We start from the raw sequence: 26,010 nt of genomic DNA on the forward strand, positions 1-26,010 counted from the left end.
GCCACGCCTGTCCATTCTCCATGTAATGTTGAGCTGCGTCGGGAAGGGCAACTGACATAAAACTTGTGCCAAAAGAACTTGCAGGTCCACCTTGGATCTGCTGTGGTGATGCCAAGTGAAACAAGGGAGAAGCATAATGATACAGTTGACTCACAATTCAATATGATTCCGAGTTCACAATGTAATTTTATCATTATTTATTAAACAGAATGAGATACAGACAAATTATAAGGGGAAAACTAGGAGGGGAAAAAAAGCCCCCAGCATTTATTGCATTATGCATTTGGGTTACCTCTTGGAATTTTACAGTGTACTCTAAAATATCACCTGCATCACCCAGCTCTACAGCACTGTAATTCAGTGCATTTTTTTGTGAAGACCACATTCTGCATAGCTAGAAACATCTCTGGTGTACCGCAGTGAATTAGTTTTAGGTTGGATATTTGGCACGTCTGCCAAATCGTTTTTAATTTTTTTTATTTAACCAGGTTAGTCCCACTGAGATCAAGATCTCTTTTCCAAGGGAGACCTGGCCAATATTCAACCTAAAACCTACTTATCTCAGTCTCTGGTGTATATGTGAGTGAAAGAGCATTGTGGTTCTTTTTTTATCTACATGTATTTGAATCTTCATACATTCATATCAAAGCTTTTATTCATTTATTTTAACTGATTCATGTGATGCATTGTCACATCCTTAAAATTTAGTAAAAGTCCACCTGATTGACTTGGCAGGTACTTAAGTATTTTTAAAATTGATTTGTCAAAGTCAGCTTTATTGTTAATTCTGCTATATGCCATCATATAAAAGATCAAAATGTTTCTCTTATACCCATGGTATAAATATACAAACATGTAACAGTGTTTCCAAGAAATATGAGGATATTTCCTTAAACAATCATCAGGATTTAAATGTTACAAGTAACAGTGAATCGCAGATTTAAAAAAATTAACAGTAAGGGGAATGTAATAAGGATGGCAATGAATAATTATAATGCAAATACAGATGTAGCAGAATGTTTGAATAATATTTCATTCATGGAATGAGTTGTAGACACCAGTTTCTTGTGTTTATACAGTCACAAAAAGTCCACAGACAAACTCTGAAGATGGAGAATGAGAACTGTTGAGGGAAAGTGAACTGCAGTGGATAATTATGGTGAAAATAGAATCCAATAGTGCAAATACAGCTGCAACAGATGCACATGTAATATTCTACCCAGAGGATGAGTAATAGGGCAACCCAGTCTCGTTTGAACCCTGTGTGATATCGTGGGAATTTCACTTACGGGGACAGCCGCTCCTGCACACTCTCACGAGCGCCGCTAGCTTAGCTTATGGCAAGCTAAAAGTGGACGCTCTCGTTATGGCCGAACAACTGTCCAGATTCTGGCTATTCTGTGTTAGTACGTGCCCACGGCCGACGTGCTTGATGAATTCCTGCGCAAAAACTAGTTCCCAGATAATTGTGATATATTCCTGCAAGACAATGAGTATATCTCATCTAAATCACTTCTAAAATGTATCAGTAGTAAAATTATAAAGATAACTGAAGTTTTAAGACTGGCTGTAATAAATATTTAAGAAACTTAAAGTTTATGAGCAACTTCACCTGTTATTGCTCAAGCACAATGTAAACATTGGCACGATGGTGTTTAATGCGTAAGAGTTCAAAAAGATACGATTGGAATGTTTTGATTACCATTTAAAGTTGGCGATGAAAGACTTGGGTGTTAACTTTGTGTTAAAGTCAAAACAAGAATCAGCACTGAAAGAGATCTATCTGGGAAGAGACACATTCTGTATGTTGCCACAGCAAGATCCAGCAGCATCTTCTCATTTCGGCATGTCACGAGCTAGTGGCGCTCGTGAGAGTGTGGCAGAAGTAGTCTGGTGAGTTCAATCTGTGGGCGTGAGCTATCCCACAATCCCAAAATAGCAGAGATGTCGGTCCAATGAGAGCGGCACTCTGAGCAGGGTGCCGCTCCTGTTGCGCAATATATACACAGCATATCTTCACGCGGGAAAATGGTGTTTTGTTTTGACTGCAATCACCGAAGCAGTCACGAAAATGCAGTTTTTTCCGGTCCCCAGTGGAGAAGGGAAGATGAGGCAAATGGCAGCATTCATGTCAGTAAGTGTTTGTCTACACAGCTAACCAGAGTAGCTGCTTTCTCTCGCTTGCACAACCACCTTGACATGTTTGTACTCCAGGTCATAAACAAACTGCAATACATGTCCACTTTCCAGCTGATCGTCACTTTTTCGTTGTATTTTCACTTTGTTTGCGTGTAATTTGCCCAAAAACTCAGAGAAAGTGCCGTGTTTCTCTCCCTGGAAGTAGAGAAATTACATCATGTGTCATATATTACCCCTTTAGCACCCGCCCTCAAACTGCGCTGCCCAATTAGCAGTGGTTTTGTAAAGTTAAAAAAAGAAGATATTTTTGTACAACACACCTAGAATAATCCCATTTGATAGTGTGTCTTTACTTATTTATTTTGAAACTTTTGATAAGCAAATACATACGAGGTCTGTTAGAAAAGTAACAGACCTTTTATTTTATGCAAAAAATATATGGATTTGATTCATATGTTTTTACGTCAGCCAAGCTTGAACCTTCGTGCGCATGCGTGAGTTTTTCCACGCCTGTCGGTTGCATCATTCGCCTGTGGGCAGGCTTTGAGTGAGCACTGGTCCACCCCTCTCGTCGTTTTTTCATTGCGAGGAAATGGCGGAATGATTTGGGCTTTGTTCCATCAGAATTTTTTCAGAAACTGTTAGAGACAGGCAGCTGGAAACCATTCGGAAAATTCAGATGGCTTTCGGTGAAAATTTTATGGGCTTCACAGAGATTAAGGAGTGTTACTACCGCTTTAAGGACGGCCCACAATGGCGCACAGCGCGCCGCACTCCGAGCTGCGATCGACAGGCAGAAACCACCAGATCATTTCTAAACGGATGGCTGTGTGGATCCGGGACAGTCGTGGGCAATTTCTGTGGTTATCACAAGAGCTGGACATCAGCCATTTTCCGGCAGATTTCACTTTTAACAAGAGATTTTGTCATAAAAAGACCTGCAGAGGCTTCACGCGTCATGACGGAGCCGCTGATGGAGCGAGACAAAGAACGCCTCTGTTTTGGAGTGTCAGAGGATAAGTTGGGACATGCCTATCTCGGCTTTCAGTGGCTTACCAGTCGAGTGAGTATAAGAGAAATTGTGGAGAACTGGGCATGTCCCAACTTGTCCTCTGACACTCCAAAGCGGAGGTGTTCTTTGTCTCGCTCCATCAGCGAATCCGTCGTGACGCGCGAAGCCTCCGCGCGGCTTTCCATGACAAAATCTCTTGCTAAAAGTGAAATCTGCCGGAAAATGGCTGATGTCCAGCTCTTGTGATAACCAGAGAAATTGCACACGATGGTCCCGGATCCATACAGCCATCCGTTTAGAAATGAAATGGTCGTTTCAGCCTGTCGATCACGGCTCGGAGCGTGGCGCGCCCTCAGCCGCTGTGGGCCGTCCTTAAAGCGGTAGTAACACTCCTTAATCTCTGGGAAGCCCATAAAATTTTCACCGAAAGCCATCTGAATTTATCGAATGGTTTCCACCTGGCTGTCTCACACGGTTCCTGAAAAAATTTTAATGCAACGAAACGGCAGTCGTTCAGACATTCTCCTGACAATGAAAAAATGATGAGAGGGGTGGACCAGTGCTCACTCAAAGCCTGCCCACAGGCGAATGACGCAACCGACAGGCGTGAAAAAACTCAAGCATGCGCACGAAGGTTCAAGCTTGGCTGGCGTAAAAACATATGAATCAAATCCATATATTTTTGCATAAAATAAAAAGGTCCATTACTTTTCTAACAGACCTCGTATGTTTGTGTCTAAACAATGTAAACATTTTTTTTATTATTTATTAAATTGTGCTGAACAAGAAATGTAATCCACTTTAGTTTGAAGCTTGCACGCTTGCCAAATAATTTGAAATAGAAAATACAAACTGCACTTCAGTCTTACGTGGGAGTTTAGTTTGGCTTTGAAACTTATATTTCTTCACTGTTGTCCAGCAGCAAAAGAATTTGGAAGGATATGTGGGCTTTGCAAGTCTTCCCAATCAAGTGTACAGGAAGTCTGTCAAGAGGGGCTTTGAGTTCACACTGATGGTTGTGGGTAAGTACACACACTGCTCGGCTCACAGTTTTCTTACTTGAATCATTTCATTGTATTCATTGTGTTTGGTGTTTTAAAATGTGTCATTGTGGCTTGTTGACAGAGAGTAAATTCCATATTTATATGCAAAGGGCATGCTTACATCTTTGTTGTTGTAATCACTGAGGCACAGAGGAGGACTCTGTTTATTTGACTTTGTGTGGAATTTGGGTCCTTGACGCCATCTCCCAGAACAGAAATCTTTGTGTTGTGTTTATCCAGCGCAAATCAGAAATGCAGACATTCATTTAAAACATTTGGATGTGGTCGTTGACAACAATCTAAGTTCACTCTGCACTGATTGGTCTGTGCTTGGAGGGAAAATGTTGCTTTGCGTCAAAACCATTTCCTGTGGTGGGACTTGTAGAATTTGTACCTCACATACCTCTAGAAATAACTCCCATTACATTCACAACATAGTTCTTTTACAGACTTGTTACTTAAAGTACTTCTGATATAACTATGAAATAATATTGCTTGGTCTAGTATTTATTTCTTCCATCACAGACTTGCAGTGTTTTTGTTTTTTGTTTTTTTGAGCAGTGGTTTTATTTTGCTTGCTGCCTTTGTTTATAGTGTCTTTTTAAAATTGTCTTGGATGGTAGCAAATTTATCTGTGAGAGCCAAGCAAACTTTGATGGTCCCAAATAAGGCATGCCCAGAAGATGAAAAGCTGCATTTGACTGGCTGCTTGATGCTGGTTTTAGGGATGAGAATCTCTAGTCACCTTACAATTTGATTAGATTATGAAATGATTCTCAATGCATCTTGATGCATGTTTTTCCTCTATACAGGATTTCCTTGTTCTTACTGTGTGACTACTTGGTCATTTTCCAATCAAAGTATTTGTAATGATCTATAATGAAATGATTTTCAGTGCATTCTTTAACAGCTCAGTCATATTTGCACCTGCGTAGCACTCATTTTGTGATTCTAAAATGGGGGGGGGGGGGGGGGGGGGGCTGTGTAAGTATGGGCTCATGGAGAGTAAGTCCTGTTTGAATTATTACTCCAGCAAAAAAAAAGTCAGTCTCCCTTCTCCAACTTCTGTTCTGCCTTTATGTGCACCTCATAACGCACTGGCTGTGCTGTACTAATGAACTTTGTACTTGTGTTAGAATACTTTTAAAACAAGGACACTGATGAAACTTTGTGGCATTGCTGATTTGTGGACACTTTAAACTGCAGAAATCATGGCATACAGCATCTGTTATCAATTCTGTGTAATTTCCTTTTAATTACACTTTAGTTTTAGCAGATCAAATTGTTTGTATGTGCTTGTGGAATTATTGAAGTACTATTAAGACATTTGGTACATGTACTGGCATTCCCATCACCATATTTTTAGATATGTCAGTGCTTGGATGTGGTGAGTAGATAGTAGTGAGCAGATTTGGAAAACAGGTTTTATCATCTGTCTGTGTCTCGCAGCGCGGTGGCAATGCAATGAAAAAGAGCAGCACATCCTTTTACAAACACGTTTAAGGTTTTTTAAAATTTTTCCCCCTCCCAAAGTCTGTGTGCTTCATCTGGCTGTGTTAGCAAGAAGCAGACAGCAGTTAAAACCTGCAGAATAAATGTACTGTTTTGCTTTCTGCCGCCTTCTCCAAATGTGCACAGTCTCTTTCTGAAGATGGCATGAGATAAAAACACAGATAAAACCTTTTTACCAGTTAACGGTTAGGTAGCATATAAATATATGGGTTCTCCATTATTTCTGCTCACACTGTGCTGCCCCCCCCACACACACACAGAAAACCCTTAGAGCAAAGGCCCACTTTTGAACACTTTTTTTTTTTCATCTAATACTATTACTGCTACTACTACTACTATCACTATTTTTTAACAACTAAAATGTTTAATCAGTTACTCTGTGTACGTTTTTACGTTTTACTACAATCTTGCACTAAGTGGAATTGATGAGCCATGTAAAATATGTTTACTTAATTTAACTTTTATGCATAACTAAAGTAAGATCTGAAACAGTATAATTTTTTATTTTTTTTGAGTATTTCACTGTGGGCATAACTGGGTCTGTTTGGGGTTATACAACCCCTGGCAATAATTATGGAATCACCGGCCTCGGAGGATGTTCATTCAGTTATTTAATTTTGTAGAAAAAAAGATCAGATCACAGACATGACACAAAACTAAAGTCATTTCAAATGACAACTTTCTGGCTTTAAGAAACACTATAAGAAATCAGGAAAAATAATTGTGGCAGTCAGTAACGGTTACTTTTTTAGACCAAGCAGAGGGAAAAAAAATCTGGACTCACTCAATTCTGAGGAATAAATTATGGAATCACCCTGTAAATTTTCATCCCCAAAACTAACATCTGCATCAAATCAGATCTGCTCGTTAGTCTGCATCTAAAAAGGAGTGATCACACCTTGGAGAGCTGTTGCACCAAGTGGACTGACATTAATCATGGCTCCAACAAAGGAGAGGATTATCAAACTCTTAAAAGAGGGTAAATCATCACACAGTGTTGCAAAAGATGTTGGTTGTTCACAGTCAGCTGTGTCTAAACTCTGGACCAAATACAAACAACATGCGAAGGTTGTTAAAGGCAAACATACTGGTACACCAAGGAAGACATCAAAGCATCAAGACAGAAAACTTAAAGCAATATGTCTCAAAAATCGAAAATGCACAACAAAACAAATGAGGAATGAATGGGAGGAAACTGGAGTCAACGTCTGTGACCGAACTGTAAGAAACCACCTAAAGGAAATGGGATTTACATACAGAAAAGCTAAACGAAAGCCATCATTAACACCTAAACAGAAAAAAACAAGGTTACAATGGGCTAAGGAAAAGCAATCGTGGACTGTAGATGACTGGATGAAAGTCATATTCAGTGATGAATCTCGAATCTGCATTGGGCAAGGTGATGATGCTGGAACTTTTGTTTGGTGCCGTTCCAGTGAGATTTATAAAGATGACTGCCTGAAGAGAACATGTAAATTTCCACAGTCATTGATGATATGGGGCTGCATGTCAGGTAAAGGCACTGGGGAGATGGCTGTCATTACATCATCAATGCACAAGTTTACATTGATATTTTGGACACTTTTCTTGTCCCATCAATTGAAAGGATGTTTGGGGATGATGAAATCATTTTTCAAGATGATAATGCATCTTGCCATACAGCAAAAACTGTGAAAACATTCCTTGCAAAAAGACACATAGGGTCAATGTTATGGGCTGCAAATAGTCCAGATCTTAACCCCAATTGAAAATCTTTGGTGGAAGTTGAAGAAAATGGTCCATGACAAGGCTCCAACCTGCAAAGTTGATCTGACAACAGCAATCAGAGAAAGTTGGAGCCAGATTGATGAAGAGTACTGTTTGTCACTCATTAAGTCCACGCCTCAGAGACTGCAAGCTGTTATAAAAGCCACAGGTGGTGCAACAAAATACTAGTGATGTGTTGGAGCGTTCTTTTGTTTTTCATGATTCCATAATTTTTTCCTCAGAATTGAGTGATTCCATATTTTTTTCCCTCTGCTTGGTCTAAAAAAGTAACCGTTACTGACTGCCACAATTTTTTATTTTTTTTTTCCCTGATTTCTTATAGTGTTTCTTAAAGTCAGAAAGTTGCCATTTGAAATGACTTTAGTTTTGTGTCATGTCTGTGATCTGCTTTTTTTCTACAAAATTAAACAACTGAATGAACATCCTCCGAGGCCGGTGATTCCATAATTTTTGCCAGGGGTTGTAGCATCAAAATCAGGTCAGTTAGGGTTAGGGAAGCCATAAATATGAAAATGATTAAGGGTCGTGGGGTTAAGCAAACTTGTAGTTTGTGATGTCAATCTGTGCAAAAGAAAATGGTAATGCAACACACATTAAGCATTATAACTGAAGTATTAAAAAGCTGAGTTACATACTAAAACCATACTCTATAATTTATTAATGCATTTAAATAAAATCTATGTGCTTAATATTGCTTATATAAATGTATCTATTATCATGATTTGTATAGAGTACCAGACATCCAATGATACATATTGTATTGAGTTTTAGGAAATCATAGTGCTGTACCAAAGGGCACATTAAAATGAAAATAGTGGTAAAGACAACTTTAGGTGATCAACCATGAGACCAGGCAAATAATATATTTAGATTCTTTCTTAGTCATTTATGAAACAACAGAGCAGAGTCGTCAGCTGAACCTTTCATGTGCTGAAGGAGGATGAGAATAAAAGTGGAGGTGATTGTTTTATTTTTTTGCAGTGCAAACATGCCCTCGTCTTCTAAGAGTTTGGCTTGTTTTGAAGTTAGATTGTTCAGATGGAGCCAGAACTTGTTGCTTGATGCTTCTTGCCCTGCGGTGTTTCACATATAGTCCAAAGTTATGTAGTTTTTCTCCTTCTTTACACATGCAGTGCAGAAGCTGCAGCTGCACCATGTCGTCATCTCCAGTTTTTACGAAGCGTGAGGCTATAACAAACCCATATAGCAAATGTACTTGCATAAAAAGTACTTTACCAGTTCAAAAAATGATTTGAGTAAAAATATAAACAGGTGGATTAGGAATGCAAAAAGTGCTCATTAGTGGTTTTCACCAGCTGTTTCCACTTCCGCAATTAATGTTTACAAAATCAGTTATTGACATTTGTGAATTGTATTAGAATCATCCACACTTGTTTTGTGATGTATGTAAGAATTGATTTACACCCAACTCTTGCTGGTTCCAAAAGCGAGCAGGTTCTTGTTAAAATGTTCAATTTCACAGCAGAAATAAACATGTTTGCAGCCTGCTACAAAACAATACAAAAAAACAATTTTGGTCTCTGTAGCTAGTGTCTCCCTATATGATAAGTGTGTGTGTGTGGGGGGGGATTTATTTTTCTATCTCATTAGTTTGACATTTGTAGCCATAAAGTTATGTATAATTAGGGGCATGGTCAATTTGAGTGACAGCTCAGAGTGTCACTCACTCAGAGTGTGCTGTTTGTGGCGGCTAGCTGTTATGGAGGGCTGTATCTGTTCATTTGAACATTTTATTGCAAATATCTCTAATAATATGTCTTGTGTGGTGAAATGTCTAATCAGATCAGCTAAGGCGTCTGTGTTTCAGTATTTGCTCAGAGTGAAATTGCCTTATTTAATTTTCTTTGCTAATGGCGTTAGCCCTTTTCTTTGATATCGATGGCTTACTAGCCATCGATATCTTGATCTGGTAGATCTGGTCTATCCATGGTTACTCAGGAAATAAGCATGTCATAATTTTAATGCCCACACCAAAGCAAAGTGTTATGAGAACCACAGCGCAGTTCCTAAAAATGGGATTTAATAAACATCTGAACCAAGCATGTTAGCTTAACTTGGGTTTCAAATTTGTGTTCAGACTTCATTTGTTCTGCCCGGGCCAAACATGGTGTTGTCCATGCTCCGTCTTTATACAAGTAAGCGCTGCACACAATGTGGCAGCCAGAGCAATAATTTTTGGGCTTCAGAACAGCTTCTCTACAGAATACCTATGGGTAAAATCACCCAGGTTGTGTCTAGTGTATGTATATACACTATATATGTGTTGAAATTTCATGTAATTGCAGTAGACAATGAAAAATGGTGCAATACAGGTTGTCCTCTGCAGGTGTTGATAATTTGATGCTTGTCTGGTCCCTTTAGGTTTTATTCATTTGCATAGACAGTGTACAAATGCACATAATACTTTGTTTTTATTGGTTCTCTGTTGTGGTGGTTACTTTTCTGATCTGGTATAGTGCATTGCCAGTGAGGCATTGGGGGTTGGAGGGGGATGAAAGCTAGAGAAAGAAAAGATGAATGGAAGTGATATTGCCATCAGTGTCTGGCATATCTCACTATGCCAAATGAAACATGAGCCAACCAGAGCCCATGTGGAGATGGAATGGTAACTACGTACTGCTGTCATCTGTAATCCCATGAGTTATTGTGGTAACAAAGTTGGTCACACAGACAAACAATGGGTGAAATTTTTTTTTGAGGGCATAACAAGGTGTTCAGTTCACACTTCCTGGAGCAACTTGTTTCACAATCTCTGGTCATTAGTTAAAAAAAAAAAGCAGTATATTTAACAAGTCCATTAGCACATTCTTACAGGCACCCATAAGATGATATCGAGTGTGAAACAAATGCTGCAGTGTAAGTTCCACATATCACAGTTTAGAGAGTAGCATGTTAATTATTGACTTGTGGCCATCAGCCAAAGTGGGTAGTACCAGTGGTAATTTTTTCCACTAATGATCCTTTTCATTAGAGCTTGGAAACACAGATCACAACAGCCAAACTCTCTTGAAAAGCCTTCTACAGCCATCCATCTGGACCTAACAAGAGGCATTGTCCTTGTTGTTTCCTTCGCTTTTCAAATGTTAACTCGCATGGATTAATGTTCTGGATTAATGTCCTGGATTAATGTCACCAGCTATCTCCAAACACAAGATGTGACCTTTGGTTGTTTTTGAAATGTTAACACACCAGGGTTTGTGTGTAGTGCTGGGTGACATTTTTTTTTCTTTTTTGTATATGTAATTTTTATTGGAAATGTATGGATGTTGTTCTATCCATGATGAATGCACAAACTGAAGTTATCAGATGATAAGTGGGTACCACAGCTTTAACATAAATTTAAAATGTGTATACTTTATTGAGTTCAGCAGATTAGGATAAATTTCTGATATTTAAAGAAACATGATGTTGCAAATACAAACCACTTCTCTACCGTAAGTAGAGTCTTACCCCAAAATGATTTCAACATATGGGATTTTTAACCCTGCATTGAATTAAAATTTGGTCAAGTACAGTACTCACCAAATCATGTTCAGTTTTTGTATTATGGGTGTTCAGAGAAATTAGCAGAAATAGTCCTCTCCTCTTGTTTGCCTGATGCACTACAGTGACATTATAACATCACTTTAAAAGCACTCGAAGAAAGCAGCCCGCTGTGAAAGCGAAGAAGCTGGGCGCATCTTTTTTTATTTTATTTATTTCCCTTCTCTTCTTGTGGTGATTACCTGTGGCTGGATGTGTTCTATTCTCATGTAGGACATGTTGTGGTGGTGATTGTCGTAGACTTCAGTGGGCATGTTGGTGTAGGGAACAGAGGAGATGATGAAGTAATGGGTCAATATAATATCAACATCAAGAAGAGGAATGTGGAAGAGCAGATGGTTGTAGAGTTTGCAAAAAAGATTGAAATGCCTGTCTTGAATATTTTTTTCAAGAAGGAGCACAGGGTGATGTATTAGAGTGGGTAAAAGGTACACACAGGTGGACTGCATTCTATGCAGGAGATGCAGCATTAAAGAAAGTGGAAACTATAAAGTGGTGGCAGGGGAGAGTGAAGCTAGACAGAATCAGATGGTGGTTTGTAGGATGACTTTGGATGTGAAGAAAAGGAAGAGAGTGAGAGCTGAACCAAAAATCAGATGGTGGATGCTGAATGAGGAATACTGTCATGTGAAATTCAGGAAGAAGGTGAGTCAGGCACCGAATGGGGGTGAAGTGATTGTGGACAATTGGTAAAGTACTGCAGATGTGGTGAGGGAGAGAGCTAGGAAAGTACTGGATGTGGCATCTGGATAGCGGAAGGAAGACAAAGACTTGGTGGTGGAATGAAGATGGTCAGGAAAGTACAGGAAGGAAGAGGTTGGTGGGGAAATGGGTTGGATGGTGTGGATAGGGTAAATCAGGAAGTGCTAGGGTAAGGAAGAAGTGAGGAAATCCATGAAGAGGAAGAAGAGTTGAAAGGCAGTTGGTCCAGATGACATTCCAGTGCAGGCATATTTAGTAGAGATGGCAGTGGAGTTTTTAACTACCTTATTTAATAAAATATTGGAAAGTGAGAAGTTGCCTCGGGAATCTTAAGTGTAGTGCTTCCAGTTTTTAAGAACAGTGGTAATGTGTAGAGTTGCAGTAACTACAGAGGCATAAAGTTGATCAGCCACAGCATGAAGGTAATGGAAGCTAGGCTTAAAAAAAAAAAAAAGAGGGGGAGAGCAAAAATATGGTTATATGCTGAGAGCGCATTACAGATGTATTGTTGCTGTACGAGTGCTAATGGATAAGTGTAGACAAGGCCATAAGGAGTTCCGTTGTGCGTTTGTGGATTTAAAGAAACTTTATGATACGGTGCCAAGAAAAGAGTTGTATTGTATGAGGACATTTGGAATGGCAGAGAAGTATGTGAGGACAGTGCAGGATATGTACAAAGACAATGATGGCTCCTCCAATTTTCAAGCCAAGCATGGAAAACATTTATCTGACATATAAAGAACAGTTGGCTGCATGGAATTATGTGGACATACGCCTAACTCATGCTGGGTGGTTGTGAACCTGAAGCGGGCTGAGATGGGGAGTTCAAGCGAGCTCTGATTCTTGGTGTTGGGGGTGGGGGTGACTTTTCCTGACTTAAGCAGAATGGTGTGCCTCATGAAGACTCAGCTGCTCAGATTGAAGCAGAGTGAGAGCTGCTTGAGGGAAACCAGTTCAAGTGTGCTGTTAGCCGGTAAATTAGGCATGCTGAATAAATAAGTATTGGTAGTATTTTATTTAGGAGTAGACATTTTAAACCCTAAAAGTGAATTATCATAGAATGATGGCATACTATGTTAATGCAGTATATCATTGTTCTGCGCTTTCACTGTGACTACCCAGTCCTGAAATCCTGATTTGTTTTCGCCCTTGTCTTGTTTTGATTTGTTCCAGGTGAGTCAGGGCTGGGCAAGTCCACCTTGATCAACTCTCTCTTCCTAACAGACCTCTATTCAGCAGAATATCCTGGACCTTCACATCGAATCAAAAAGACTGTACAGGTACATTGCTCTTGTAAGGAATATCAATTACTTGCCATATTTCATCTTGGGATGTTGGCCATGAAGGCTGAAGACCAAGGAAAAATTATGGAAAATTTCTTCCATATGCCACATTAAAATAATTGTGCAAACGAGTTGACATGACAACAGTATACTTTTAGGATTTAACACAGTGATAGCAGAACTCATTTATGTGTAATGCATGCCTCACTTTTAAGAAAACAGGTATGCTATTATTTTCCCCTGAAGCTAACAAACGCATTGAGACAGATATTTGTCTACCCCACAAGTCAGATGACAAACCACAATGTAGGCATGATATTCATTTTCTATACAAGCTCATTCCAGTTAAGGGCCACGGGGGAGCTGGAGCCTATCTCGGTGGTCATTGGGTGAGAGGCGGGGTACACCATGGACTGGCTGCCAGTCTTTCACAGGGCCACATATAGACAAACGGTAACACGCATACTCAAACCTGTGGTCAATTTAGAGTCACCAATCCACCTAACCTACATATCTTTGTAAGTGTGAGGAAGCCAGAGCACCTGTAGGCAGCCGACGTAAACATGGGGAGAACATGCAAACCCCAAAGGTCCAGATGGGAAGCGATCCCAGGACCTTCTTGCTGTAAGACAACAGTCTGAGGTGTACTCATTTAGGATATTCACTTTAAATTTAGTGAAAACCAAATTGTTAAATTTGTAATATACACAAGAAAATGCAATTGATGCATGCACACATGGGTGGATGGAGTACAATTCTGTATCCCTGTTACGGCCAGCAGAGGATTCAAAAAGCTGGTTGCGGTAGATTAATAGATTACAATTGATACTCTGTATAATAGATTGGAGAGTTCTTAAGAGGTTCTTGGTCACATGCAGTCATTTAGAATGTCTGTTTCAGATTTTGTGAACATCAAATTCATTTTGTTCAAGTTACTATGGGCCCAACAAATTGTGATTGACTTATTGTTGGAGTGCAATTCTGGAGCCCCACCTTCTGGCCTGAAGACACTTAAATGAGCAGCAAAAATATCTTTAAGACTTAACAAGAAGTTCAGTTACTTGAGTGATATCTAGACATCTCCTACCTGGATTACTGAGGATCTTCATTGACTGATTGTGTTGGACATATGTTACAGACATGCCACATTACTCTAATAAAACTAACTACAGCTGGAGCTCTCATATAGAGCACTTATTGGGTGAAAAAAATTGCACAATTGTTGCCAGTTCAGAGGTTTTAGTACTAAACACATTCACCCAACTCAAAACTATGAGGGTGGAAACTATGTGGTTCCAAAATGGCAATGTATAAGCTACAGTGCAATTGATTCGGCATGCACCTCAGTAATAATTTTACTGTTTATTTTTAGGGCTGTACGATATTGTTTGAGTATCCATCATATGTATATAAGATTTATTCAAATCAAAGACTGTCACAGTACCAAATTAGGTCATTTAAATTCATCATACAGTTTTCTAAGGGTGTTGGGCTCATATTCTCATAACCTCCTGTGTTCTAGCTCTGCTGTGCTTTTCATGGCACTGCTGCTGTGGAGCACACTGAGCTACACTTGTAAAACTGTGGAAAATTATTCTTTTCTTTATGGATGTGCATGCTTTAAACATATTTTACAATCAGAGTGATGGTTTTTATTGTCAAACTAGGGAAGCTTGCTTAAAATGCTGTAATGAGCCATGGATACAATTGTGTGTCCCGACTCTGTGAGCATTGCAGCTGTGAGAAACGGGTCTCATAGAGTGCACAAGATTGCACATCAGCTGTGTACACACCTGCTTCTTTAGCACTTGTGAGAAATGGTGTAAAATATTTCTGAACATTAAACAGGTGTTACAGAGTGGCTAAAAAAGAGCTGCATCTGGGCTGTTACCATGCAGTACAGAGCTCTGAATGCTTATAACATTTGGAGTTGACCCATAACAGTTTTCTGACTTATTTATCCAGTTTTATCCAGATCTGAAAGTTGTTATGCTCTGCGCTCGAATGACATGTTGTGCTTTCGTATACCTCGTGTTCGCACTGAAACAGGAAAGAAAGCTTTTAATTTTTCTGCTCCCTCTGCTTGGAATGTCCTCCAATCTGAATTGAAACTGTCAGGATTAATTTCTCTAAATGCTTTCTAGTTTAAGAGACGAAGAAAGGAAAATTTTTGAACAGTGTCTATGTTTTAAATTTTTAATAGTTAAGTTTTTTATATTGTTATTATGACCAAACTGCTTGGATCGTATTTATTTTAATGGATATCTTGATGTTGTCAACTTGTTTCCTGTGATGTGTGCTGCTTCATTTCTTGGCCAGGTCACCCTTGCAAAAGGGGTTTTTATCTCAATGGGCTTTTTATCTGGTTAAATAAAGGTTAATAATAACAGGTTCATGGAAAACAAACCAAAGTGCAAAAGTTTCACTGTTTTATGACCTGCTAAAACAAGATCAGTGATCTAAATGGGGAAAATACTGACCATGTTTGACAGTTAAATCTCAAGTGAAGAATGCAGTAAAATCTTAGTTGTCGTGTCTTGAGTTTACAAATTGATAAAAGCTGCTTCATGGTAAAATAGTGTGATTATGATGTCCCTTTATTTCTATGGTGTATTGTAAAACTACAGGTTTGTTGCTGGTTAAGTGTTTATTTGGGGGATTCCATGGTAAATGGAGTGCACTCACTGCAAGGGCTTACAGATGACATGAAGGAAGACATGTAAAACTAGGAAAAAGACGGTCAGGTCCATAAGTTGTTGGAAAGTAACACAATTTTAGTAACAGTGGTGATTAAAAATTCCTTGGTTTAAAACCTCTGCCAGCATCATTCTGGACCAATTGAAGTCGTTGTTCTTGTTATTATTATAAGGATGGATGCATTTGTAACAACTAAAACACAGTCACCAGTCTTTGATCCATGTTATTCAATCAGTGTTACTGTCATTGATCTAATTCTACTACTGCAGTACTTCCCAAATGCAAATTGATAACCATAAAAAGATGCTTTAAAGTTAAAAAAAATATATATATTTTGTTAAAGAAAAACATGAAGTTGGAACTTGGATTGATGGTAGTTGCTTTATGCATTCCAGAGCTGTTCACTTGGCAAAGAATTATACACTGATTTGACTTTAATGTGTTTGCACTGAGTCTTGTGCAAATGCATTATCTAAGAAAATACAACTGTTGGATTGGACACGTGTAAGGACAGATACTCTGATCGGAGTCGGGCACTACAACAACAAAAAAAATTCTTTATCAGGCCATCCCTACATGTTTCATTATGTAATACTGACACGTACCATAGCAGTATTTTCCCTGCGTTCTGTTTAAAAAAAAAAAAATCTTTACCAGTAACTACATATATACAAACTGTATGTGTGCTTAATCAAATATATTTTACACTTCAGCATGCAGTTTGAGGGTCAAAACCCAACCTATATTATCTATGATGTTGCAACAAAAAGAGTCATGGCGCCTTGTCCCTGTATTTTAACCCATGTAGATCAAAAATCTAAATTGTTGTCATACAAGGCTAATTTGGGTGAATAATAATCTTATAATTCCTTTATTTGAATACAAAGGAATAAAACTATAGTGGTGCAAAAAAAAAAAAAAATCATTTTTTTCTGACTTAACTAGTAAAAGTTGAAAGGGGCTATATCTTTTTATTTCCCAGTATAGGTAAGGTTGAGAGGCCTCATTGTCAACCCCTGTCATAAAAACCCTCATCCATATATTATTTTGTCAATACCAACCATATGCAACACCAAGATGCCCAATGGATGAGATATGAAGACCAAGTTTGTTGCTTGAATCTGTTTTATCTTTATGATGGCTGACTGATAGTAATGAAAGGTGTGTGCATGTGGACCTTTCTGGTTTCTCAGCGTAGCTAGGAAAACAGTGTGAGAGGAAATGCTGCTAAAATCAGTGTTTTCTATGTTGTCGGATATACAGTACATGTTATGTGTTTCTACATTTAAAATACAAGTTCAGGGATGTTGTATGCCTGACAAGCAGCCCCTAACAGTGGTGACTTTGCATCTCTACATAGTATGTACAGTATGTAAATATTATGTTTTAATTTATTTATTTTTAATTGTTACTAAAGTCTTGTCTTTTTTTCCTGTCAGGTGGAACAATCCAAAGTTTTAATCAAGGAAGGTGGTGTCCAGTTGCTTCTAACAATAGTTGACACGCCGGGGTTCGGAGATGCTGTTGACAACAGCAATTGGTTAGATTCTTCTTCTCTTCAGCTAAGAAACATTAAAAATATCAAAATGCTTGTATAACCTCTTGGTGCAATTCAACAGGGCTTTCTATGTCAGATAACAAAGCAATACAATTTTTGTTGTGCAGCTGGCAGCCAATTATCGACCACATAGACAGCAAATTTGAGGATTACCTGAATTCAGAATCACGGGTGAACAGACGACAGATGCCCGACAGCCGTATTCATTGCTGCCTCTACTTCATTGCTCCCTCAGGACATGGGTAAGTCTGGGAGTAAATGATGGTGCAGGTACATGGTTTTATTTTTTTTGTGTGCATGCGCTCTTATCCAGAACACCCTCAGCTCCTACAGTCTTGGTATGGACAATCCAGTGAGAATCGAACTCTAAAAATGCACTTTATTACACAGAAATGGGGTTAAGGAAACTAAAGGGGAAAAAAAAATGCATTTTGGGAAACAATTTCTTCTTAATTTCCTTGTAAATTGCTTTTCAGTGAAGTACTCTACTACAGATTTGGAAGTGTCAAATAGATAAGTAACCTCACACTTAAAAGTATGGTTGTATCAGTGTGTCTTAGAAATATGCGCTATATTGCTTCACCATCATCAATATGATGTGCAGGTGTGCAATAGTCACACAGTACACAACACAATAGTCAATGCGAATTAAATCACACTAGTGTATTGCCCTTGGGGATCCACGGGCTCTACATTAGGTAGTGTTTATAAAACAAGTAGCTAACATTTTTCAAGGGTGGTAATAAATTAGGCAAAGTTTCTATAATATATTTCTTTCCAAATAGAGCTCTTCAAGTTATGTGTGAAAATTTCTGGATTTTTTATTTATTTATTTATTTTTTTTTCTTTTCCATCACAATGTGTCATCATGAATTTATTTATTTTTTTTCATAGTGTCAGGTTTTTCCACTAGGGCAGCACTATTCCCACCTGTGTGGAGTTTGCATGTTCTCCCCGTGTTTTGTGTAGGTTCTCTCCGGGTGCCCCGGTTTCCTCGCACATCCAAAGACATGCGGGTTAGGTGGATTGGAAACGAAATTATAGGTGTGTGTGTGTGTGTGTGTTTTTTTTTTTTGTGTGTGTGTGTCTATATGTGGACCTGCGACAGACTGGTCTCCTGTCCAGGGTGTACCCCGCCTCGCACCCTATGACTGCTGGGATAGGCTCCAGCCACCCGTGACACTTAAATGTAGTATGCAGTTGAAGATAAGTGAGTTTTTTTTCCAGTATTGTCCAGCCCTAGTGTGTGTTAATGGTTTTTATGTAATACTACAAAAATAGAGACAGAGAAAAACCCAGTATGTTCATTTATAAAAGGTGTTTGCAGGAGTTGTGAAATGAGCAAGCAGTTAAGTGTCTATGGAAACAGACCCTGCGCGTGGGCACAATTCTAATTTTTATACCTTCCTGCTAGTTCTGAAGCATGTGCACTTTTACTCACCCACTGTATGCCTCACTTCAATGGCTTGCGAGTGAACATTCTTGATAATTTGGGTGAGGGGACTATACCCCCACTATTAGGAAAGATCATAAGAATATTTTTACCTCACAGTGCAGTGCAGGAGCACTGTGTGGGTGGCCATTTATACCTGGCTTTTACTGCATAATTACTTGACACCACATCATTGTAGTCCAGTGTTTCTCAAATATTTTTTGACCAAGGACTACTTAACCAATAAAAAAATAAATAAATCTTGCCGACCACCAAACTCCCCAAAGAATGGTCAACAGTGCTAGCATCACAAAACGGGCAAATCAGATTTTTGGATTTACATAAGAGTTAACAGTGAAAATAATGCATGTTTAGTACTATCTATTAGAGTTTTGAGTAATTTTAAAAGTTTGAGAAACACTTATGTAAGAATATGATGTTAATTTAAAATGTGAAATTTTACCAATATACTGACAGATCACTCACAGGTCACTCATGGTTCATGGAACATTTTTTGAGAAATTTTGTGTTGTCTCAAGATAGTTGAAATGTAAGTTAAACTTCTAACTACGCTGCTCCCTTCTGGAATATACAGAAAGATTTTAAACTGTCAAAGTTGATCAAAATGGGGGAATTTAGATCAATTTTAAAGAATTGAGGGGGGAAAAAAACACTCAAGTAGTTTGTGTGTGTATTCTGGATCACCTCCAAAATTTAATGGAGTCTTCCATGGCCTAATATCTATCTGTGGTGAAGATTTTGTCAAAATTAGTGCAGTAGTTGTGACGTAATCGTGCTAACAGACAGACAAATAAACGCTGATGATTTTGTAACATCCTTGGCGGACGTAATAATGAAGATTCTGCTGTCTTTTTGACAATCCTTTTCTGTACTACAGTCTGACCATCCTTTATGAGACATTGTTATTGTACAAGCGTGTCCTCTGTACCAAGATAAGAGGTACTTTAGCCTTAAGGGTGGGCAGCATATGTTCTCTCACAGCATTCCTTTATAGCAGCAGCTGAATGGTCTCACACAGCAGCACAGCTGCCAGCATCCCTGGAAGACAATCTGATTATTGATCTTACAGCAAACTGGTGGCTTTTTTTTTTTTTTTTTTTTTATTAGGGGTGGTGGTTGTGTCTAATGAAAGCTATCACTCATTCCTTCTGTAAATATTTAGGGGGTCAAATTCAGCTTAGATAAAAAAAAAAAACAAAAAACATGTATTTTGGCCTAATTTTCATTTATAATTGCTCTTTTCAGGAAGTCGCCATTTTATGATCTCCACAATTAATTCAAAAACCAATCCTTGTGAGTTCTGCATGACCTTGCAGTTTTGTCATTTTACCTCAAGTTTTGTGCAGATTTGACCAATTATGGTTGTTTTGTCACCAATCATCATTACCCAGCACAACACCTTCCAGACTCGCTTTGTTTATGGTTTTGAAGAAATACATTTACCAACAGACCATTCTGCTAAAAATGTCCTGTACAAAAATGAAGAAACAGTTCTATGTTATCTATAATTCATTGTTGTTACATTTGTAACTGATATTTTGCACTCTGTTCAGTGCTGTGGTGGAAGGTGTGAATGACAGAAAATAAATAAATCACCATGACTGGATGTTGCATCCAGATCTATATTAAAAGTACTAAAAGGATGGAGGTGAGCTCCTTGGAAAAAAAAATGAAAGCTTAGTGATAATGTTCATATAAATCAAAAACCGTTAGAGGCATGCTTGCTTTGTCTGCTATGTACACTATGTACATATGAGTGAGATGAGTGCACAAGAGCAATAAAAAAAAAAAAGTTGAAAAATAGGAAGTTCTAATACACAAATGCACGATATCAGTGAACTTTGGTACAGATTGCGATTTCATGACGTGTACCGGTGCACCACTAATGGGACGACCTCTGTAAATCTGTTTCTCTGCAGACTAAAGCCTCTGGATATCGAGTTCATGAAACGGTTGCATGAGAAAGTCAATGTCATCCCACTGATTGCGAAAGCGGACACTCTGACCCCAGAGGAATGCCAGCAGTTCAAGAAGCAGGTCAGTGGTTTCCACAGCTGAATATAACTGTTGCAACAAAATCCTAGAGTTTTTCTTTTATTTTCTTTTAAATCTGGCACTGAGGTTATATGTGTGCTTCCAGTTATCTGTCAGCAAGATTAGACCGTACCCATGTGAAGTGCCTTGAGGCAGCTTTGTTGTGATTTGGCACTATGTAAATGAATTGGCTCCCCATGAAGGAGTAATGCATTAACTGCATTATAGTGAGCCTTAGAACTTTTCAGCCTACCCTCGTACATTTAGGGTTGATTAAAATGTTTTTTTAATTTGTATCTAAAACAAATAGACTATCGCAATAACTGTAATCCGTGGATTTAGTACAGACAAGACTTTGTGCTCTTCAGGTAAGCAAACAAAAAACATGTTTATATGGCAGTACTGCAAAAAGGAGTTTGAAAATATTGGCATATTGAATATCTGCAAAAATCCAGTATCGTACATCTCTTAGGAGATTCTAAATTATCCTGGAATTAATGCTTTTTAACTTTTCCTCCCAATCTTTAAAAAAAAAAAAAAATCCAAAACTAATTCACGAGACAGTCGACTACACCATGCTTGGACTCTCATCATGGTACAGCACAAGTTTAGCTCCCAAATTTGGTTGGTGCATCTCAGCCATGAACATGCAAATAGACTTGCCTCCATCCGTAACTTTTGCCCCCTCTGGCTGCCACTCCTTTAAGTAAATCATCTTCATCAGTACTCAGTTTTACTGCATGCATATTTTTAAATGGACTGCATTTATATAGCGCTTTTCCATCTGCACCAGATGCTCAAAGCGATTTACAATTATGCCTCACATTCACACAGACACACTCACACACCGATGTCAGGGTGCTGCCATGCAAGGCGGTCACTACATACTGGGAGCAACCTAGGGATAAAGGACCTTGCCCAAGGGCCGTTAGTGATTTTCTGTTCAGGCTGGGCTTTGAACAGAGGATCCTCTGGTCTCAAGCCCAATGCTTAACCACTAGACCATCACCTCCCAATTATGGTTCAATAAAGTTATAGCCCTTCTCTTCAAACACAAATCACCTTAGCACCAATGCCACCAAGATTTTATTTCATGATTTAAAATGTGTGTGTGTGTGTGTGTGTGTGTGTGTGTGTGTGTGTGTAATATATATACAGTGAGGAAAATAAGTATTTGAACACCCTGTGATTTTGCAACTTCTCCCACTTAGAAATCATGGAGGTGTCTGAAATTTTCATCTTAGGTGCATGTCCACTGTGAGACATAATCTAAAAAAAAAAAAAAAAAAAAATCCGGAAATCACAATGTATGATTTTTTTTTTTTTTTATATATAATTGATTTGTATGTTACTGCTGCAAATAAGTATTTGAACACCTGTGAAAATCAATGTTAATATTTGGTACTGTAGCCTTTGTTTGCAATTACAGAGGTCAAACGTTTCCTGTAATTTTTCACCAGGTTTGCACACACTGCAGCAGGGATTTTGGTCCACTCCTCCATACAGATCTTCTGTAGATCTTTCAGGTTTGGAGTTTCAGCTCCCTCCAAAGCTTTTCTATTGAGTTCAGGTCTAGAGACTGGCCAGGCCACTCCAGGACCTTGAAATGCTTCTTACGGAGCCCCTCCTTAGTTGCCCTGGCTGTGTGTTTGGGGTCATTGTCATGCTGGAAGACCCATTCATGACCCATCTTCAATGCTCTAACTGAGGGAAGGAGTTTGTTTGCCAAAACCCCATTCATCCTCCCTTCAATACGGTGCAGTCGTCCTGTCCACTTTGCAGAAGAGCACCCCCAGAGTATGATGTTTCCACCCCCATGCTTCACGGTTGGGATGGTTTTCTTGGGGTTGTTCTCATCCTCTAAACATGGTAAGTGGAGTTGATTCCAAAAAGCTCTATTATGGTTTCATCTGACCTCATGACCTTCTCCCATGCCTCCTCTGGATCATCCAGATGGTCACTGGTGAACTTCAAATGGGCCTGGACATGTGCTGGCTTGAGCAGGGGGACCTTGCTGCCCTGCAGGATTTTAAACCATGACAGCATCATGTGTTACTAATGTAATATTTGTGACTGTGGTCCCAGCTCTCTTCAGGTCATTGACCAGGTCCTCCTGTGTAGTTCTGAGCTTTCTCAGAATCATCCTTACCCCACAAAGTGAGATCTTGCATGGAATCCCAGAGCGAGGGAGATTGACAGTCATCTTGTGTTTCTTCCACTTTCTAATAAATAATCATAACAGTTGTTTTCTACCAAGCTGCTTGCCTGTTGTCCTGTAGTCCATCCCAGCCTTGTGCAGGTCTACAGTTTTGTCCCTGGTGTCCTTAGACATCTCTTTGGTCTTGGCTATGGTGGATAGGTTGGAGTGTGAGTGTGTGAACAGGTGTCTTTTATACAGGTAACAAGTTCAAACAGGTGCAATTAATACAGGTAAAGAGTGCATGATAAGAGGGCTTCTTAAAGAAAAATTAACAGGTCGGTGTGAGCCAGAATTCTTGCTGGTTGGTAGGTGATCAAATATGTATTTCATCATAGTGCCGTTATACTGTGCCCTACTCTCAGGTTTAATTTGGCTCTGCCGCCCGGCACAGATTTTCCAAAAAATTTACTGAAATGTGGAGCATTTCAGTAAGCACAGCACAGCTCGCTGTGAAGTGTACCTACGATTAAAAATTACAGACCTCTCCATTCTTTGTAGGTGGGAAAACTTGCAACATTGACACTAGATCAAATATTTGCCTTAGTGTGTGCGTATGTATGTGTGTGTGTGTGTGTATGTGTATATATATATATATATATAATCTCCAGTTTCCTAAAATCATAGTTGTGGTGCTCCAAATCATATGACCACTAGATGTGAGTAGTCTCTAATCAGCTGTTAAATGGATCTTTAAGTTATGAAATTTTCCTGATGCAATTAGTTGGAACGCCTTGACACAACAGGGCTTCATCTCACATTCACTAATGCTGAGGTTTGTAACAAATACATTGTTCCCTCTCCTGAATGACAGTGGAACTACATTCTTTCCACCTAATCTATAAAAAAAATTTAATTTGAACTACAGTATATTGATTTTGGACATTTAAGAATCGCAAGAATTATTGTGAGTATTGACACCCCGCCTACACGCGCGCACACACACACACACACACGGCTGTTATAAAAGTAAGGAGTCAAAAATCTGAGTTTGCACATTATGATCCTTTTTATCGTCTTATTTGATAAAGAGCTTGATATCACATTTTCATCTTCATATCTGCTCCTTTAAAAGTTAGAAACTGAACGAGAAATTCCATGAAACATCTTTGCTTCTGGCTTGCCATAGTTGCTTGTGGTCGCCACAGCTGATCTGGTAAGCAACCACATGAGTTTTACATCGTGATGCCCTTACTGATGCAACTTGAGTTCTTCATGGAGAAAGGCTTTTACACCTGGTGTAAGCATGACAGGTGTGAGTCCCAACCGCCAAAATAATCCAGTTGCTATTTTTAGTAGCCTAGTGTTTTACAATGATATGAATGTGGCATTTGTTTTATCGTTACCGTGTCATACAGGGTATCAACATTTTTATTTAGCAGATTTAGAAACACCTTTTTCCCATTCATGATATGCACACTCTTAAGGCTATGAAAGTGGGCTATTAGTAAAAAAAAAAAAAAAAAAAAGTATAAAAGGGGGTTTTCACAATAATAGTAACATCTGCTGTTGATGCTACAAACTCAAAGCTATTATGTTCAAACTGCTTTTTTAGCAATCCTGTGAATCATTAAACTACTATTTAGTTGTATAACAACAGTTTTTCATGATTTCTTCACATCTGCGAGGCATGGAGTCAGCCAACTTGTGGCACCTTTCAGCTGTTATTCCACTCCAAGATTCTTTAACAACATTCCACAATTCATTCACATTTCTTGGTTTTGCTTCAGAAATAGCTTTTTTGATGTCACCCCACAAGTTCTCAATTGGATTTAGGTCCGGGGATTGGGCAGGCCACTCCAAAACATTAATTTTGTTGGTTTGGAACCAAGATTTTGCTCGTTTACTAGTGTGCTTGGGGTCATTGTCTTGTTGAAACACCCATTTCAAGGGCATGTCCTCTTCAGCATAAGGCAACATGACCTCTTCAAGTATTTTGACATATCCAAACTGATCCATGATACCTGGTATGCGATATATAGGCCCAACACCGTAGGAGTAGAAACATGCCCATATCATGGTGCTTGCGCCACCATACTTCACTGTCTTCACTGTGAACTGTGGCTTGAATTCAGAGTTTGGGGGTCGTCTCACAAGCTGTCTGTGGCCCTTGGACTCAAAAAGAACAGTTTTACTCTCATCAGTCCACAAAATATTCCTCCATTTCTATTTAGGCCAGTTGATGTGTTCTTTGGCAAATTGTAACCTCTTCTGCACGTCTTATTTAACAGAGGGACTTTGCGGGGGATTCTTGCAAATAAATTAGCTTCACACAGGCGTGTTCTGTCACAGCACTTACAGGTAACTCCAGACTGTCTTTGATCATCCTGGAGCTGATCAATGGGTGAGCCTTTGCCATTCTGGTTATTCTTCTGTCCATTTTGATGGTCGTTTTCCATTTTCTTCCACACGTCTGTTTTTTGTCCATTTTAAAGCATTGGAGATCATTGTAGATGAATAGCCTATAATTTTTTTGCAGCTGCGTATGTTTTCCCCTCTCCAATCAACTTTTTAATCAAACTACGCTGTTCTTCTGAAAACTGTCTTGAACGTCACATTTTCCTCAGGCTTCCAAAGAGAAAAGCATGTTCAACAGGTGCTGACTTCATCCTTAAATAGGGAACACCTGATTCACACCTGTTTATTCCACAAAATTGACAAACTCACTGACTGAATGCCACACTACTATTATTGTGAACACCCCCTTTTCTACTTTTTTTTTACTAATAGCCCAATTTCATAGCCTTAAGAGTGTGCATATGATGAATGCTTGGTCTTGTTGGATTTGTGAGGATCTTCTGAATCTACTCGTACCTTGTTTCCCATGTAACAATAAGAAATATACTCAAATCCTGGATTAATCTTTTTAGTCACATAGCACTACTATTACTCTGAATACTACTGTATGTTTAATAGGTTAAAATACTGTTTGGGTTTGGTATATATCGCGTAGTGCTTTTGTTTGATATAATAATGTGTTGCTCGCTCGGGTGATCACGCGAGTATTCATATTGTAAGATGTCTTGGAAGAAAGATAGCCTCCATAAGA

The 26,010-nt window shown here is 38.8% G+C and overlaps 1 protein-coding gene across 1 annotated transcript in view; it reads left to right on the forward strand.

The window, feature by feature from the left end:
• The window catches only part of sept7b (septin 7b), a 45,319-nt gene that overhangs the window by 1,779 nt on the left and 17,530 nt on the right, over positions 1-26,010 (forward strand). The window contains 5 exon segments of the mRNA XM_034174303.1: positions 4,071-4,173; positions 12,913-13,019; positions 17,159-17,259; positions 17,385-17,519; positions 20,650-20,767. Of these exon segments, the coding sequence (XP_034030194.1) occupies positions 4,071-4,173; positions 12,913-13,019; positions 17,159-17,259; positions 17,385-17,519; positions 20,650-20,767 (564 nt within the window).

This window comes from Thalassophryne amazonica, chromosome 7 (genome assembly GCF_902500255.1).
Source record: "Thalassophryne amazonica chromosome 7, fThaAma1.1, whole genome shotgun sequence".
Classification (NCBI taxonomy): domain Eukaryota; kingdom Metazoa; phylum Chordata; class Actinopteri; order Batrachoidiformes; family Batrachoididae; genus Thalassophryne; species Thalassophryne amazonica.